Source organism: Eurosta solidaginis, chromosome 5 (genome assembly GCF_040869045.1).
Source record: "Eurosta solidaginis isolate ZX-2024a chromosome 5, ASM4086904v1, whole genome shotgun sequence".
Lineage (NCBI taxonomy): Eukaryota > Metazoa > Arthropoda > Insecta > Diptera > Tephritidae > Eurosta > Eurosta solidaginis.
This window is the reverse complement of record NC_090323.1, coordinates 260,731,630-260,747,852: the sequence shown is the minus strand read 5'-3', so window position 1 is coordinate 260,747,852 and position 16,223 is coordinate 260,731,630. Positions and strand designations below refer to the sequence as shown.

Here is a 16,223-nt window from a genome sequence, read left to right as displayed (position 1 = left end):
CATCCCGTGAAACAATTAGTTGGCCCTCTGCCTGATTTTTGTTCCTCGCTCCATTCCTCTCTCGAGAAAATACAGGTGTTGAGGCCTTACGAATTGGCACACAATTTTTCTGGGCTGAAATAAAATCGCAGTTAGTGAGAATCCTGGAGTGGCCGACGAGAGACTCTATCCCCGACATAGATCGCCGCTGATGCCAACCTGTGTTGTTCGTGGTACGGGCACCAACATATTGGTAATGTTGGTCAGGCCCAGTGCGTTCCACCAGCACAGCACCACAAGAGGAGTATCAACTTGACCTACTTACTTACTTTAAACGGTTATGGCTGCCCAACAAGGCGCGCCAGTCGCTTCTTCGCTCTGCCAACTGGCGGCAGTTGGTCACACCAAGGGAGTTTAAATCGTTTCCCATAAAAATACTTTCTAAACCTTAGGAGCGTTATCTTTCATTCGCATATCATGGGCTAGCCAGCGAACCCACTGCATTTTAATTCGTTGGACTAAGTTGATGTCTGCGTAAAGCTGGAGATCTATAAATCTTTCGAAGAACTTTTCTCTCGAAAACTCCCAGAGCCGCTTCATCTGATCATATAACAGGACTGGTACGATAAGTGACTTGTAGACCATGATTTTCGTTTGCCGAGAGAGGACTTTACTTTTCAATTACCTTCCTAGTCCAAAGCAGCATTTATTTGCAAGAGTGATTCCAGCATCAAATTAAAGAAATAGCACGACGAAATCGTCCAGTTTCGAACGGCTCGGAGAGGCCTTTCCCAATTCTGACTGAGCTGATGGTGTTGCTCAACGTCATTTTGCACAAAGGTATAAGTTTTGCTGGGAAACCAGATTTGGCGCATTGTGAAAATCTGGTCGATGGTAGATTTACCAGGTCTGAAGCCGCACTGATAAGATCCAATCGGCCGATTCCTGCTGGGCTTCAATCTTTCGCACAATACACTTGACAGGACCCTATATGCGATACTAAGAGGGCGTATTCCGCGATAGTTGGCTCCGTTTGCAGTATCCCCTTTCTTGGGGACTGGGCAAAGAACACTTACAGTACAATCGGAAAGTATTAGAACAAGTTGTTTTTGTCAGTGTATCGTATCATTTATCAAAATATTATTCACATATTAGTAGTAGTTTTGTACATTCAACGTAGTTCTACGATCCGAAGACATTTTTAATGAATTTTACTGAAAGTTCCATCAACATTTATAAGAAAACAGTGAGTATGTTACCTTAAGCGATTTTCTTGAAAATGTCCACCTTTTGCTTTGATGATTGCAATGCACAATTTCGGCATTCTTTCGATGAGTTTTTGAAGTGTTTGATGTGGAATATTATTCCACGCTTCGTTCAAACAATCCCAGAGGTCAGGAAGGCTTGTTATCTTTAGATCTCTCACACATCGATCCAATTCTTCCCAGAATAGCTCGGGCTTTAAATCGGGGGATTTTGGTGGTACTACTCTTTTTTCATAATTCCTTGAATTTTTTTAAGTTGACCAACGCCAGCATAGCTGAAACAGCCCCAAACTATCACTGAGCCACCGCCATGTTTCACAGTTGGCACAATGCAATCTGCTTTGAATCTTTTATTGACGTTTCTGCGAACATACTGACGCCTATTGCCACCGAAAAGTTCGAATTTTGATTTTGTTCCATCATCATCGATTGCGTGATCGGGTTCGTCATCCCTGTGCGGGAAATCGCTTTCTCCATTTAGGAGAGCAGAGAAGTGTTCCCTCCATAAGCTAAGTACTATCGGGATATATTCAGCACGAATGAGGTCTTTATTGGCCGACCAGTTTTAACTACGCTGACATCGTTAGTAGACATCTTCTGGCAGTCGGTATATGTGCGGAGTTCCATCTGACTACAATTAGCTCTTGAACGCTAGTTTGGTACCACCGCTCGTGAACTAATTAAAAATGTAGTAGGAAGAATGACTTATGTTTAAAAGCCACAGTGGAAGCCCTCAAGGGTACATGGATATCTTTCGCCCCCGGCTCATCGGAGCATACCAAGGCCTTAGCTAGGTCATCAGCCATCTCGTTTGGTTGTCTGCTACTATGTTCATTCACCAGGCTCATGATCCACTCTATGGAAGTCATCACTAACCAAACTGCGAGCCCAAAGAGCCGTATGGAAATCAGTGAATATGGCTTCATTTTAAGGGTACTACCTCTACCTAGTAATTCCTTACACGTCTCCTGAGCTCTGGAGCGGTATACATATGGACTTTGACGGAAGTGCTGTGGCGTAATAGCTCGACCGCTAAAGTATGTGGAAATAATTCCGACATGTTTCGGTGAGATTTTGGGGTTTGGTAATAACTTGAATTCTCCAGCAGGGAATTTGCACGTCCCTAGGGTACTGGATTACTTTCTCACGTTAGGGTTGCCGCCTCGGAAATAAAATAAATAACAAATCGAGTCGTAAAAAGTACATTAATCTTTAGGAGATGTTCCCAAAAGAGTAATCTGCTTTGTTGAAGGTTTGGCGATCCGCAGTGACTGGGTCCGGTTCACCATTTCTGTGCATCACTAATGGACAGTGTGAAAAAAGCTTTAACTCTTAAGCTAATGGTAAACTTTCTAAAGAATTGTCTGCGTCACAAGTTGCAGCTACATACATACACTTACACCATCGAAGGCACATACTCAAACTAAAGCAACATGGCATGCCACCACTTTACCACTTTAGCATATTGTTGCTGCAACTCCCTACACACATGCTACGTCCAGCTGAGGCGGAGAATTACGGGACATCACGTTGTTGAATTCTTGACAATTTCGGTTGTGCTACGGCAGCCGATCGATGGTTGCATTGTTTTGATCTCATCGTCACGGCGTCCGTTGTATATGGCAGCATCTAGATCAACTTTGGTTGCAGCACCTGTGGTGGTTGACTTCGCTTCCAGTCTCTGACTATCGCTTCATCTGCTTGTCATCGGTATTTAATCGCAAGCCCATTGTCCTTCACATCTTTCAACGCTTATTGTGTAGAACAATCGCCTGGTAACTGCTTTGGTTATCGGTGGATTCAAATTTTCTGTTGCGGTCTTTGATCTCTGCTGATGTTGCGTTGTGATGAAGACAAATGTTTTTTTTTTTTTAATAATTTCAATATTTTAAAAATGTGTTGAGTTGGGAATGTTATGCATTCCAATGTGGATTATGTTGGGTACTGAGGCCTTGACTTGAATAATTTGAGCCTTCAGAACTAAAGAACAGTGGAGACCTAAGATCATTCGATCGTATTTCTCTTGGACAGGATCTGTAGTGTTTGGTGAAGAGAGTTGAGACGTAATCACCCTTTCCCTTTGTCGTATGGTGAGGCTTAGAAGATATTCGCAATTTTCAAGATCATAGACCATCTGTAGAAGCTTAAAGATTACAGACGGAGTTACAGACATGCTTCGCTTAAGGCATTCCATAATTCTCTTAGTTTTTCAACACTGGCTGGTCTATTTAGGTAGCGACAAAATAATGTTCCCCGTAATACTCTACGGCGTGTTGAGTCAAACGGGATTTTCGGGAATTAAATGGCTCACCACTTAACCCATTTAGTCTCGACATAGAAATTCCTGGGCACTCAAGGTTTGCAGTTGTCCCTCCTCCGGCCATTAAAGTCACAAGCTTCGTGTATTTCGAACAGTTAAGATTGAGATGGAAAGAGAGTTGCAGTTGGGCTAAGCTTACGATATCAATCTCTGGTTTGAAGGGGATGATATGGATTAGCATGTTCCTTGCAACTATTTGTAGCATTTCCTTCCTGAGCTATCGATTTCACGCTCAAAAACTTTTGGAATATTTCGCATAGTCGAGATTGCGAAACATTGAGGGGATGTTAAATGGCTAAACTCAACTTAGGAACATTTTGTGGAGTTACTGACTGGTCACAAATCATTGTAGTCAGGATACATGGCAGCCCAGTCTACCTTTCTTACCATAAAGAAGATGAGCTGCGATTATGTATGGCGCTTTGGAGGATAAATATTTTGTGTAGCGAACACCTGAGTTAGCGGACATCTAGAACGGAGTTGAGAAAGCGATAGGGACTGTGATAGGGATGAGAGTTAGAATGGCGATAGGGATGGAAATTAAGGATAGTTATAGCGATAGGAAAATGTTTACCAGTAAACATGGACTCAACATATATTTTAAGGAGGTCTTCCTGCCTGTGGAAGAGAAAGTGTTAAAAAAGTTAGTGGAGCCCTTGTGCAAATAATGCCCATGCGGCCCAGGCGAAGCCACCCCGAGCTATTGTCCAACGTAACCAGCTCGATAGTATTATTATTTTTATCTCGGAAAATCCGCGTTGATCTACTATTAAGTGAAATGGCCGATCTCTATGACATTGGAATAGGACGACATCTGAAGACGCCAAGACAAACGTAAGGTTACTAACAAAAGTTAGGTAAGACGAACGGTGGGAAGAATCGAGGAAAGGCGCTGGACCTTCAAGTTAGTTTGGAATATGGAGGAATGGTATGATCACGATGAACTAAACTACCGCCTTACGCATATATTGAGTGGGCGGTTTCAAGGAGTATTTTCATAAGCTGTTCCACGGACTTGAAAAACGCAGAACATGTAATGTTTCATTTTCCTCGATTTTTCAGCGAAAGAATCTCTGTACATAGAGCTTTTGAATAGGGACTTTCCATAAGGAAATTTAGTTCCTCTAATGTGCAGACCCATAGTTTGTTGGACTGCTGTGAGCAAAATGGCCTTCTAGTTATAACAATGGTGACCATGCCCGGATTTTGATGAAACGTCTGGCCGTCCCGAATATTTCCGAAATGTCCCGAATTTTACTTAATTCGAAGTAAGACGAGAAAAAAACCTGAGAATCGGAAAGTGGCTTATTTTTCTGTGATTTTGAAAATCGTTTAGTTTTTTTTTCATTCCAGCCCATAACGCTAACTGTGAGCGAGTGTTTTCATTCCTAAAGTCGCAATGGACAGACGAAAGGGATCATTGCGATGTGGAAAACATGACGCACATTATGATTGTGCAATTTAATTTTGCAAACTTGACATGCCATGATTTTTTTCGACATTTATCAGACCTTATTAATGTTAAACTTCTAAAGCAGATTGGTAGTTCACAGGAGTATTGACTGAGTCAGAAAAAAGTGGGCAAAGATTCAACTGAAATTTAAATTTGATTTGTACTCTGAAGATTTCACTGAAGCTATGTATCAAATGTAGTATGTTCCTCATGCTACATTAAATGCGGATAGTAACATAAATGTGTTAAAAACAAGCCAATTGCCCTTTTTATCCCCCCCCCCCCCTTCCCTCTCTCCCACATATTCGATATTTCTCCTTCCCTCCTTGGGGAGAGATTTGAACAAGGCGTCTCGGATTGGTGTCCGAACGATCTGGTCACCCTAGTTGTAACGCTATTGAAGCATGCTGAAAGGGAGCGCAGGGAAATACGCATGCGAAGTAGTTGAGATTGAATCGCCTATTCTCCCATGACGTTATGCTTAACGGCGGTCCCACGGGGTGTGGACAAATGAACGGGATAGGCCTGGTTTCATTGGGCCACCTTAGGACGGTACGCTGCCCCAACGATCACGAAAAAATAACATAGAAAAAGAGTGATAGGGATAAAAAAAAATATAGATATAAATATAAAGATAAAAATAAAAGTCAAGATAAAGATAAAGGCGACAATAAAGATAATGATACTTACTTACTTACTTAATTGGTCCTTAACCGTCTAAACGGTTATGGCCGTCCAACACGGCGCGCCAGTCGCTCCTTCGCTCCGCCAACCGGCGCCAATTGGTCACACCAAGGGAGTTTAAATCGTTTTCCACCTGGTCCTTCCAACGGAGTGGGGGCCGCCCTCTACCTCTGCTTCCATAGGCGGGATCCGATAGAAACACTTTCTTGGCCGGATCATCATCTTTCATTCGCATAACATGGCCTAGCCAGCGCAGCCGCTGCGTTTTAATTCGCTGGACTATGTTGATGACTGCGTATAGCTCGTACAGCTCATCATTAAATCTTCTTCGGTACTCGCCATCGCCAACGCGTAGAGGTCCATAAATCTTTCGAAGAACTTTTCTCTCGAACACTCCCAAAGTCGCTTCATCTGCTGTTGTCATGTTCCATGCTTCTGCCCCATATAGCAGGACGGGTACGATAAGTGACTTATAGAGTATGATTTTCGTTCGCCGAGAGAGGACTTTACTTTTCAATTGCCTACCTAGTCCAAAGTAGCATTTATTGGCAAGATTGATTCTTCGCTGGATTTCAGTGCTGATGTTGTTGCTAGTGTTGATGCTGGTTCCCAAATAAACGAAGTCCTGTACTATTTCGAAATCATGGCTGCCAACAGTAGCGTGGTTGCCAAGGCGCGTATGCGCTGTCTCTTTGCTCGATGACAGCAGGTATCTACTTCGTTTTGTCCTCATTCACCATCAAACCCATCTTTACCGCTTCTTTTTCCAGTTTGATAATGATAATGATAATCATTACGAAAATGATAATTAGGATGACAGTAACAATGATAATAATAGTGATAATGATAATGATAATGAAATTTTAAAAAATAATGGTAATGATAATGATAAAGATGTGGTCAAGGAATAGGGGGCCGGAGATGGAGAGTGAGGTAAAGGTAGAGGGTGGAGAAGGGGAGACGTTTGACTTGTATTTCATTTTTTGTTTTAAAATTTATTAATATTGTTTATATTTACTGATTATATTTTAAAAGCGTCAAATTTTTGTTTACACTTTCAGACTGCGCTACATTGGGCGGCCAAGCATGGTAATCAGGATGTTGTCAAACTCATAGCCGGAAAATACAAAGCGGATGTTAATGCAAGATCGGTTTGTATTAAATAAACGCTAAAAAGTTTCTACAGATATTTTCATCAAACATTTTATATATTTTTTTTTTTTTTCGATTGGGCTGTCAATTCAAATATGCTGCATTCTTCTGGTTCCATACAAAAAGAATGGGGTAAGCATGAATATTCAGGTGTTATCACCTCGTTGACGTTTTCCTTTATTCTGAAAAGTTCAACTTACATATTTTATATCTATCATACATAACTGCCTTTGAAATTTGCTACGATCGGAGTAGATTTTACTACGCGTTTAGTAATATATTAACTATATAAGCCGCTACCAGATTTTTTTAGACAAAAAGATTAATGTAACTTTGTATTCACCAAAAGAATATAGAAACAATTTTGAAGAAAACTATTTTTTTTTTTGAGATTTGTTCGAAAAATAAAGCAATCAAAAAGAGTATCAATCTTGTAATAAAAGTAAACACTGACAAATAGAGCTGCCGAAGAAATGAGGTTATGTTGTTGACATCACCTTTATTATCGCATTATGGGTAAGTAAATCTATCTCCGTAAGAGATATTTTTAATAATATTGTAACTTGTTCTGGAAATAATTTCAAAGATTTGTTTCATTCGAAAATTTGCTTCAACTATTACTATATTTCACATGTGTGTGTGTAGATACTTGTGGTGCAAGTGTATGTAAGTGTCAGCGTTCAACTGACGTTTCTCCTACTGACAGATTAATTCATGCAAAATAAAGTTGAATTTTATTATTTTACTTGTACTCAGCTACTTCGACATACATCAATGCTACATTTTTATCAAATTTTAAAATATGCAAAAAAAGTATTATTTTCAATTGAACATGTTTCGCTTGTCAGTCACTTTTCCACTGTATTGCTTCATCAAATGTGTGGCGCATGCTGTTCAATTTTGTCCAAACCAAAATGATAGAATGTAATCGCACAACCCTTTTTCACACCACACCTTCCATGATATATCAACAAAAAAAATGTTTAAAATGAAATCATCCCACTTTCGCTATCCCAGTACTGTCATCATGTAACTGTGTGTGTGAGTAGCTACAGGATTTGGCTTTCAATTGAAACTTGTGTAACAGATTTTAAACAGACACAATAAATGAAATGTTCACAGCAGCCCCCATTGAGACAATATTGTCAACTTCGTGAAAGTTTAAAAAAACACCAAACTTGATTGACGTTAGGCTCTTCGTAGGCATAGAACTCATTTAAACAGCAAATAGAATGAATGTATCACATATCAATGTAAATTTGTAACGGTTTTCATAAATTTAGTTCGGTTGACTTACGGTTTTGTCACAACACTTCAAAATTGTCAAAATTCTAATTTCATCTTCTATGTAATATGTATGTATTTGTAATTTCTAAATTTGCCATTGACTTTTTTTTTAAATTACAAGCTTTGTATTATAAAAATATTAAAATAAGAGCTCTTCCCGCAGCCACAGACTTATCGAAGATTGAAAGGGAAATTGATTTTCAGAAAATTGTATACGGATAAACAGCCGATATGTCGCGCAAAGGCCTTAAATCAATTGTGCCCACCTAATGGCTCTCGTATCGAATTTGGTAGATTAACACGAGAAATTAACTAAATTTGCTTTATATTAAGTCTGTTTCGTTATAACGCACGCACAAAGTAAATGGTAGAAGAATCGTTCGACATTCGTTCACTGCTTCGCTCCATTAGCTAAAGGTTTTAAAGAGGCGGATTTCTTATGCAGAAGATGTGCCAATTGTTTGTTCTTCTGAAACAGAAGGCTCTTGGGTGAAGAAAACATATGTATATTGTTATTATTTTATTTTTGTTTTTATTGACATATTTAGGCAATAACAATTAAGGCAATAATCTCGCATAGCACAGCATCTAAATGCGTGCTAGAGTGTAAGCAGTCTCTGGAGAGAATCGGGACAGGGAGAAGCATACATCTATATAGTGGGTCCCAGGGCATGTGGGAATAGATGGGTATGAAAAAGCGGATGAACTAACTAAAAAGGACGCATCCCTTAAAGCTTGTTCCGTAGACGTCACAATTAGGCTGGGCGAGATTCGAAGGCGAGAGGTCGAAGATTGTGTGTAGGTCTTACAACCTTAGACTAACAGAGTTGCTTCTATCATTAAAAAGAGAGGACTGTATACTCATGACGGGTATTCTGATTGGACACTGCCTTCTGGCGTCACGTGCCTTTAAATTAGGCTTGGTCAATGATAGCAGATGTAGGAAGTGCGGGTTGGAGGAGGAGACGATCGAGCACGTTCTGTGCTCGTGCTTTGCGCTTGCCAGGTTAAGACTCCAGCTATTAGGAGTGATACAGCTGTCAGATCTAGAAGCAGCAAGTGGCTTACATCCTAGGAAGCTCCTAGTATTTGCCAAGAGTACGGAGTTATTCTATAACATAGGTCCTGGTTTTTGATAGGGTTTTTCAGTTTGGTCGTTAAAAGAAACTTTTGGTAACACTACGGACTCTTTCAGTCTATGTGAGGTCCTCATGGACCGGCCAGTTCAACCTAACCTATTGACATATTTGTCCTATGACCTGTTAGCCAATTATTTTAAGCAACCCTGTCTAAAATAGTCTTTATAAAGTCCAGATATCTATGGCAATACTTTTAGTTTCAGCCCAGCGAATGAAAATGGGTAACCTAGGGTGGCTGTAACTGTGCTGAGAAACATGTCTGCCAACATCCAATGCAAAAACAGATTGGGTGGAGTCAGAGCAGGTGTAAATGTAGTGAAGCTAGGATTCGGTGTGAATGTAGCTGGCGTGGTCGGTAAGGCCTCTTTTTAAAGCCGGCTGATACGGCGATATCCGTAGGATAGGAAGATACAGACGATATAGAAGAGATTTTGAGAGGAGGAAAAGGAGATTAGAAGACAGAGAGAACAAGAAAAGGAAAGCGACAGGGACGTATGGGAAGAGGGTGAAAATATATGGCAACAAAAAGCTACAGACCGAGTAAGGTATAAAAAGGTACAAGTATAAAGTGAGGAGAGCGAATAGAAGATAAAGTAGGAGAAAATAGAGAGATAGGAGAAGGGAAAGAAATAAAGAAGAATAAGGAGAACAAACGCTGTGATGCAAACTCTAATGGTCGACCTTAATTTAAGCGGATGACCATAACTTAGTATGTCAGCTAAGAAATCAAATGGAAAACAACTTTTTGTTGTTGTTGTAGCAATAAAGAAATCCTCCGAAGGTTTTCGGAAGTGTTATCGGTGTGGATGGTCCTTAGCAAGACAGAGACGCGGTATGTTCCGGTAACAAGCACCATTAGATATAATCCCGACCATCTTGGCAACGATTTAATATTAAACCTTATAGGCCATCCCGTCCCCCATCACATTGTCCATGAGAAACTTGTGTAGCAAGAGCGTCGCCTATTAAAAAAGCAAAATGCTCCACTGGTAGGTGAGGTTGACAATTGGGTTGGAGAAGCTATAAATTGCGCTGAAAAACTCTTGAAAGGGTGCGCTACACAACGCCTTGAATCGCTTGGGTACTTTAGTGGCCTCTTACGATAGCCATACCTGCCTCCTAAGGCGATGAGGGTACGAAGAACAGCTTTTGCCAACTAATGCTACTTTGGACTTAGTTGGCGATTGAAAAGTTAAGTCTACAAGCCACTCATCATTCCTGTGCTGATGTATGGCTCGAAATCATGGACGGTAACAGGGGATGATTAGATGGTCCTTGCAGTGTTCCAGAGAAAAGTTCTGCGGAAGATCTATCCGTGATTCGATGGTGAGTTTCGAAGGAGATATAATGATGAGCTGTATGAGAAAAAAAATCCCAAGGCTTCGCTATCTTGGTCATGTTATGCGAATGGACAAAAACGATCTTGCTAAGAAATTATTTCAATCGACACTCGTATTTGGAAGCAGAAGCAGGGAGAGACTTTCACTGAGGTGTGAGACTCAGGTGGAGAAAGACTTGATCTCCATGAGCGTCAGACATCTCGAAACAGCGATAGCTGCCCTGACTTGTTACTAAACTACCAAAATCGCTTAGACGTTAAGCTCCTATTTAAGATAATGATGATGATTACTTATATAAAATGTCCGTACTTAAATATTAAAACTATATGAAGACAGCGCATTTTAACTAAATTTTGAAACATGGCGCTCTCCATTACTTTGCGTATAAGTACATATAGGGCGCTTTTCAACCAAATGTTGAGAACTTAAAACAAAACCACCGAAAGAGCCACCCTTTATGTGGATTACTTTGAAAACACTATTTGTACTTGTGATTTTTTAATTATGTACATTTTCTTTCTGCTTTTCAGGGTTACAGTCCTTTACACATTTCAATGCAATTTGGACGAGCTGATGTTTTTGAGCTGCTTTGTAACGTTTACAGTAAGTTTTATTTTGTTTTAATTGTGTGTATGTATGCTTATTTATTCATTGTTTTTATGAATCATTCTTAAGCTTTGCCGAGATAGAATCTCTATTTCGAAGTACATAACCCGGTGGCACTACGAGGCCCTTAGCGAGTTATCTGTAGTACGGCGATTGGTTGTCGGTTTGATTCACAACATTTTCTTTAGTCTTTAAAATCGAACAATCCAATACTCAATTTTATCAGTCGCCAATCAATATTATCTCTTTATTGACCATAAAAAAACTTAGTTATCAATTTTATTTGTCGTTGTCCAATGACTGCAATCACTTACATAAATAATTGAACTGATATCAATGGCATATAGACAAACAAATCGATTACCTTGCGGCGGCATTTCTCTTTAACGATTTTGATTAGTTTTCCTATTTGTCTTCTTTTATCTAACTACTTTTCGCCCCTAGTATAATAAACCTAGGGGGAAATAATATCAACCGAGTTTTCAACATACCAAGTCATTTTAGGGTTTAATATGAATATGTTTTGTAGTATACCAAATACGGGTGATACCAGGCCAATGCTTCCGGCATGGGAAGAAATTACCAACACTTTCTGGCCTCTACATTAAGTTTCCAGATCCGTTTTCCAACTAGTATTAACTCATCGTTATTATTTTTTCGGCGTACAGTTCACCGCTTTATTATTATCATAAATATTTATTTGAATGAAGAAGTATATGGGTAAATGACGTGCAGTTGATTTTTTGGCACGATTGACCTTGACCTTTTTCCAATTGACCTTTACTGTCCAAAAAATCCAGCACAATTCCCAAACAATTGACCATTGACAGTTTATTAGAGTTGTTTGTGGCCCCGGGTAGTATTTTCTATCTACATACTGTCTAGTTCTTGGTAGGTTGGCTTCCACCAAAAATGTCCAGTTGTACACTTCACAGTTTGTTAGTGTATTCTAGGTGTGGTTCCAACTATGTGGCACTGAGTAGTTCTTTTCAGGCTGGCCACGCTTAGAATAGTCTTACTTTACTATAGTGAATTCATTAAATGGACCAAAGCCGACAAAACTTTTCCTTAAACAAAGAGAGCCTCCATCTATTTTGATTTTTAAATTTGTACAATAGACTTTGTAAATGTCCTGAAAGGCTCAGGTAATCGTTTATTCTGATATTATACTTTTCTGAACTCTGTTACTGGCATATGATTCTGTAGGATCAAACGAGGATCAAAGTTCTAGTATCTGGATAATCAGGTAGCTACTTGAAAACCGATAAAAATTTCCAAACTCCACGATTTTATTCACGTCATGTTACTGAGTGCTGAACTATGTTCTAATAGCGTTTTCTTTTCTGGCTAAAGTGTTACGCTTTTTGTACGCCGCGCAAGTGTTATTCTTCTATTCTAAAAAAACAGGCAACGCATTTACGGGGTATTTCGTTCTTTTGTGAAAATTGTTGCCTGCTCGAAACGCCAAAGCGTTACACTTTTACCCTGTATAAAATGGCGGTGTGGCTGTGCAACTCTGTGAAACTCTTAATTCGCTCTTAAGTTCCACATATACTCTGTTAATATGAGTGAATATGGTGAGTTGAAATGTTCTTTGTATGCACTATAAATGTTGAAAATTTTCTGCGGTAGGAGTAACTCTATTAAGGCTTTACCATTTACTTAGGCAACAATTTATTTCAGAAAAGAAAACGCTATAAGATTCAGCTATGGAATCGTAACATACGATCACGGATCGAAGACGGTTTTCACACAAGCGACAAAAATAAAGCTATCCAACTATTTAAAAAAAAATAATAACATATTATGGATTTCGTGAGTACGCATTGTCCCTAGTTCACATGTTTCCTTATACCAATGCACCATTTCGGAGCTAAAGTTATTTAAAAAACGGCATTCGAACACGGATCGTATGTAACGATTCGCCCCCAGTTTTCTTGTGTGTTGCTATGTTCATCGGGTAGTTCCAACAACTTTAAACGAATTTTCCACAGATATTGGTCCTTGCGCCATGTTAGGTTGTCAACGGAATCTGATACATGCTACGAGCATCATGTCTTTAGCTGCACAGAAAGGTATTTAAAATTTGATCACAAAATTTCATTCGCTCTGCTCGAATTTCACAAATCCCTCGATCCGTTGTACATCTAACGAAATTTGTTTTTGTATGAATTAAGCTGGGATTGCCCTCATTGGTTGTGAATCTATGAAACCATTTATTTGAGGCAGGTTTAATTCTTTGTATTTTTATAATAAGAACAAAGCAAATACCTGTTTCTTTGAAACCGCCAAGAGGGACCGAATCTAAAATAAATGACCAGATTTTTGTTTTATTTTTAAACGGTTTAAATAAGCAGCTTAAAACTTGGAATAAAGTTCAGAACCCTGATAATGCAATAAAAACAGAAAAACTCCGCTAGGCGACGCATATGGATGCAGTCCAACCATCAAAGGAGTGCGGGTTCAAATCCCATTCCCGGTAGAAAAGGCTTTGAAGAGACTTACAAGGTATAATCGAAACAGCTGTCGCTTTGTCCGTCCTTATGTCCCGTTGTTTAAATTATCCCAAATTATCAAAGAAATTTGTTTTTTTTAGTCTTTAGCTTTTCTTCGTTTTGTAGCGAAAAGGTTACTCGCCGAAAGTTTTTGGGGAGTTGCATCACTGTTGATGGTCCTTTGCCGGATATTGATCCGCTACCTTCCGGAATATACCACCATTTAGATACAAAGCCGATCATCTGAGGAGGGACTTAGTGTGACCTCGTCGAGCCTTCTAAATCATCAAACCACTTCCTCCCTTAGAACTTGGACGCGCCAGAGCATCGCCTGCTAGATAAACAGCATTTTCGCCCGGGTAGGTGAGGTTGGCAAATGGGTTAGAGAAGCTATAAATCGCGCTGGCAACCCCTTGAAAGGGTTGTGCTACACAACCACTTTATTCTCAATATCTCAATATCTAAGGTCAACTGTATTGCCACCGAATTGTGAGTATTTGTTGGTTGGTTACGGTGCCGCACAGATACCAAAGAGACGAGCCCAAATCGCGCGGGGGCCTTATTTTGATGCACATTTCTCCTGGAACCAATTGCTGCTGATAGCTAGTCGGTACCCTGTTCGAACAATTTGGCGCAGACGATGAACCTGCTGATATCTTTTACAGAGCATTTAGCTACTTTCTTAAGTTAAGGCAGTATATACATAACTGCTCATAGCTAAAAACCTAGTGTGTGCTAGAGCTGGTATTCACACAAGTAGTGCGCGACTATTTCTTTGCTGCCTTCCTCGCCGCAGCTTCTGCAAATGCTGTTAAAAGAGATCCCCATTATTTCAGCATGCAGGCCATGCGTCCAGTGTCCCAGTAATCATTAAGCTTTCTTTCCTTGACCTATTTAGTACGTCCTGTCATCTCTCACTAGGTCAGATTTGCTTGGCTATCCTATCCGAGGAGTACCAGCTGGAGTCAGCTAACTCCTTTAACCTGCTATGTATGGTTCTTTTAATTGATGTAAGTGGGCAATGCATCCCGACTGCCTCCGTAGCCTCCAGCAGTCCCCCTGCTCTTGCAAATTCGTTTGCCTTCTCATTGCCCTCGATGTTCCTGTGACTAAGTACACATATGAGAGTTATCTTTGCGAAGTTAGCTGCGCCTTGAAGGGAATTTTTGCAGGTGCTGACGGCCTTATACAAAGTTATGGGGGAGTTAAGCGCCATGAGTTAGCTTATAAGACAGTTATTTAAAACTTGATCGCAATATTCCATCGGTTTAGATAGAATTTTTCACCTAGCTGCATTGTTTCACACCATATTGCGCTGTCACCGATCTTTGAACTACGCTCCAAGTTTAAGGTGTCTAGCTCACCCGCAAGTTATTTGCAAGAAAAACGATTCAAATTTATTTTTGTTGGCTCAAATACCTTGATCAGTGTGCCAGGTTTCGGAATTTTTTCTCTTACATTGCACAATTACCGAATTTTGGACTTCGTGCAAAGGTTCAAGTTTCTAGCTTGGTCGGAAGTTACTTAAAATGGTATTGCGAAAATTCCCAATTTTGTTTGGAAAAATCAGCGGATCCATGTATGTATAAATAAAAAGGGGTGAAAGTGTCCCTCGTCCGTCCACCTATAATTATATTGTTGTTGTTGAGGTAATGATAATCATTGTATTTACCCAATTATGGTTTAAATATTTATTACGTAATTGACAGTGATTTTCGACGATTCTTCAAAGATATTTGGATAAGATAAGAAATTGCATAAGGTGATGAGCACAACCTGAGTTCGTAAGTTTTGTGCTGCGTTTTAGATGGGCAACAGTTTTTGTAGATAACTCCTAATCATTTACGTAAGTGCGGTCGCCGTGGTATGGAGGTGGCGTACTCAGCCTACTACTCCGAAGATATTGGGTTCAAGCCCAAGGCAAAGTAATATCGAAAATTTTGGAAAAAGTTTTTTTCAGTTAGAAAAGAGTTTTTCTAAGCGGGGTCGCCTCTTGGCAGTGATTTGGCAAACACTCTGAGTGTATTTCTGCCATGAAAAGCTTCTCAGTGAAAAGCCTTGCAGATGCCGTACGGAGTCGGCATAAAACCTGTAGCTCACGTCCCGCCAATTTATAGGAAAATTAAAAGGAGTACGGCGCAAATTGTAAGATAAGCTCGGCCTAAAATATCTGCGGAGGTTATCGCGCCTTACATTTATTATTATTATATACGTTAGTATCTCATTTTCAGTGGTTGTTTGTTTCACAAATTTATTGCGCTTTGTTTTATTTTTGTGTTCGTAATTTTCAAAAGCATAAACCCGTGCTGCGGTAGTTTAATAAGTGTGATTAAAATCAATAAACATTTTTGTCGGAAAGGCATTGATTTCAATTATTTTTATCAAATCTTTTTTTTTTCACCCCCACAGAAGCCAATCGTGATTTGGTAGACTGGAGTGGCTTCAAACCATTGGATTATAGCAAACAAAGTACGAGCGTATCAGCGGCAACCTTCAGCAGTGA

The 16,223-nt window shown here is 39.8% G+C and overlaps 1 protein-coding gene across 2 annotated transcripts in view; it reads left to right on the top strand.

Moving 5' to 3' along the window:
- Window positions 1-16,223, top strand: part of LOC137253357 (uncharacterized) — an 81,629-nt gene that overhangs the window by 50,887 nt on the left and 14,519 nt on the right. Inside the window, exons 2-4 of one of the 2 annotated variants that reach the window (XM_067790115.1) lie at window positions 6,763-6,852; window positions 11,150-11,222; window positions 16,130-16,219. In XM_067790115.1, coding sequence (XP_067646216.1) covers window positions 11,174-11,222; window positions 16,130-16,219 — 139 coding nt within the window. In that variant the 5' untranslated portion in view covers window positions 6,763-6,852; window positions 11,150-11,173. Of the gene's footprint in view, window positions 1-6,762; window positions 6,853-6,965; window positions 6,986-11,149; window positions 11,223-16,129; window positions 16,220-16,223 lie in introns of those variants that run through there. The other variant, XM_067790117.1, reaches the window with a different exon arrangement.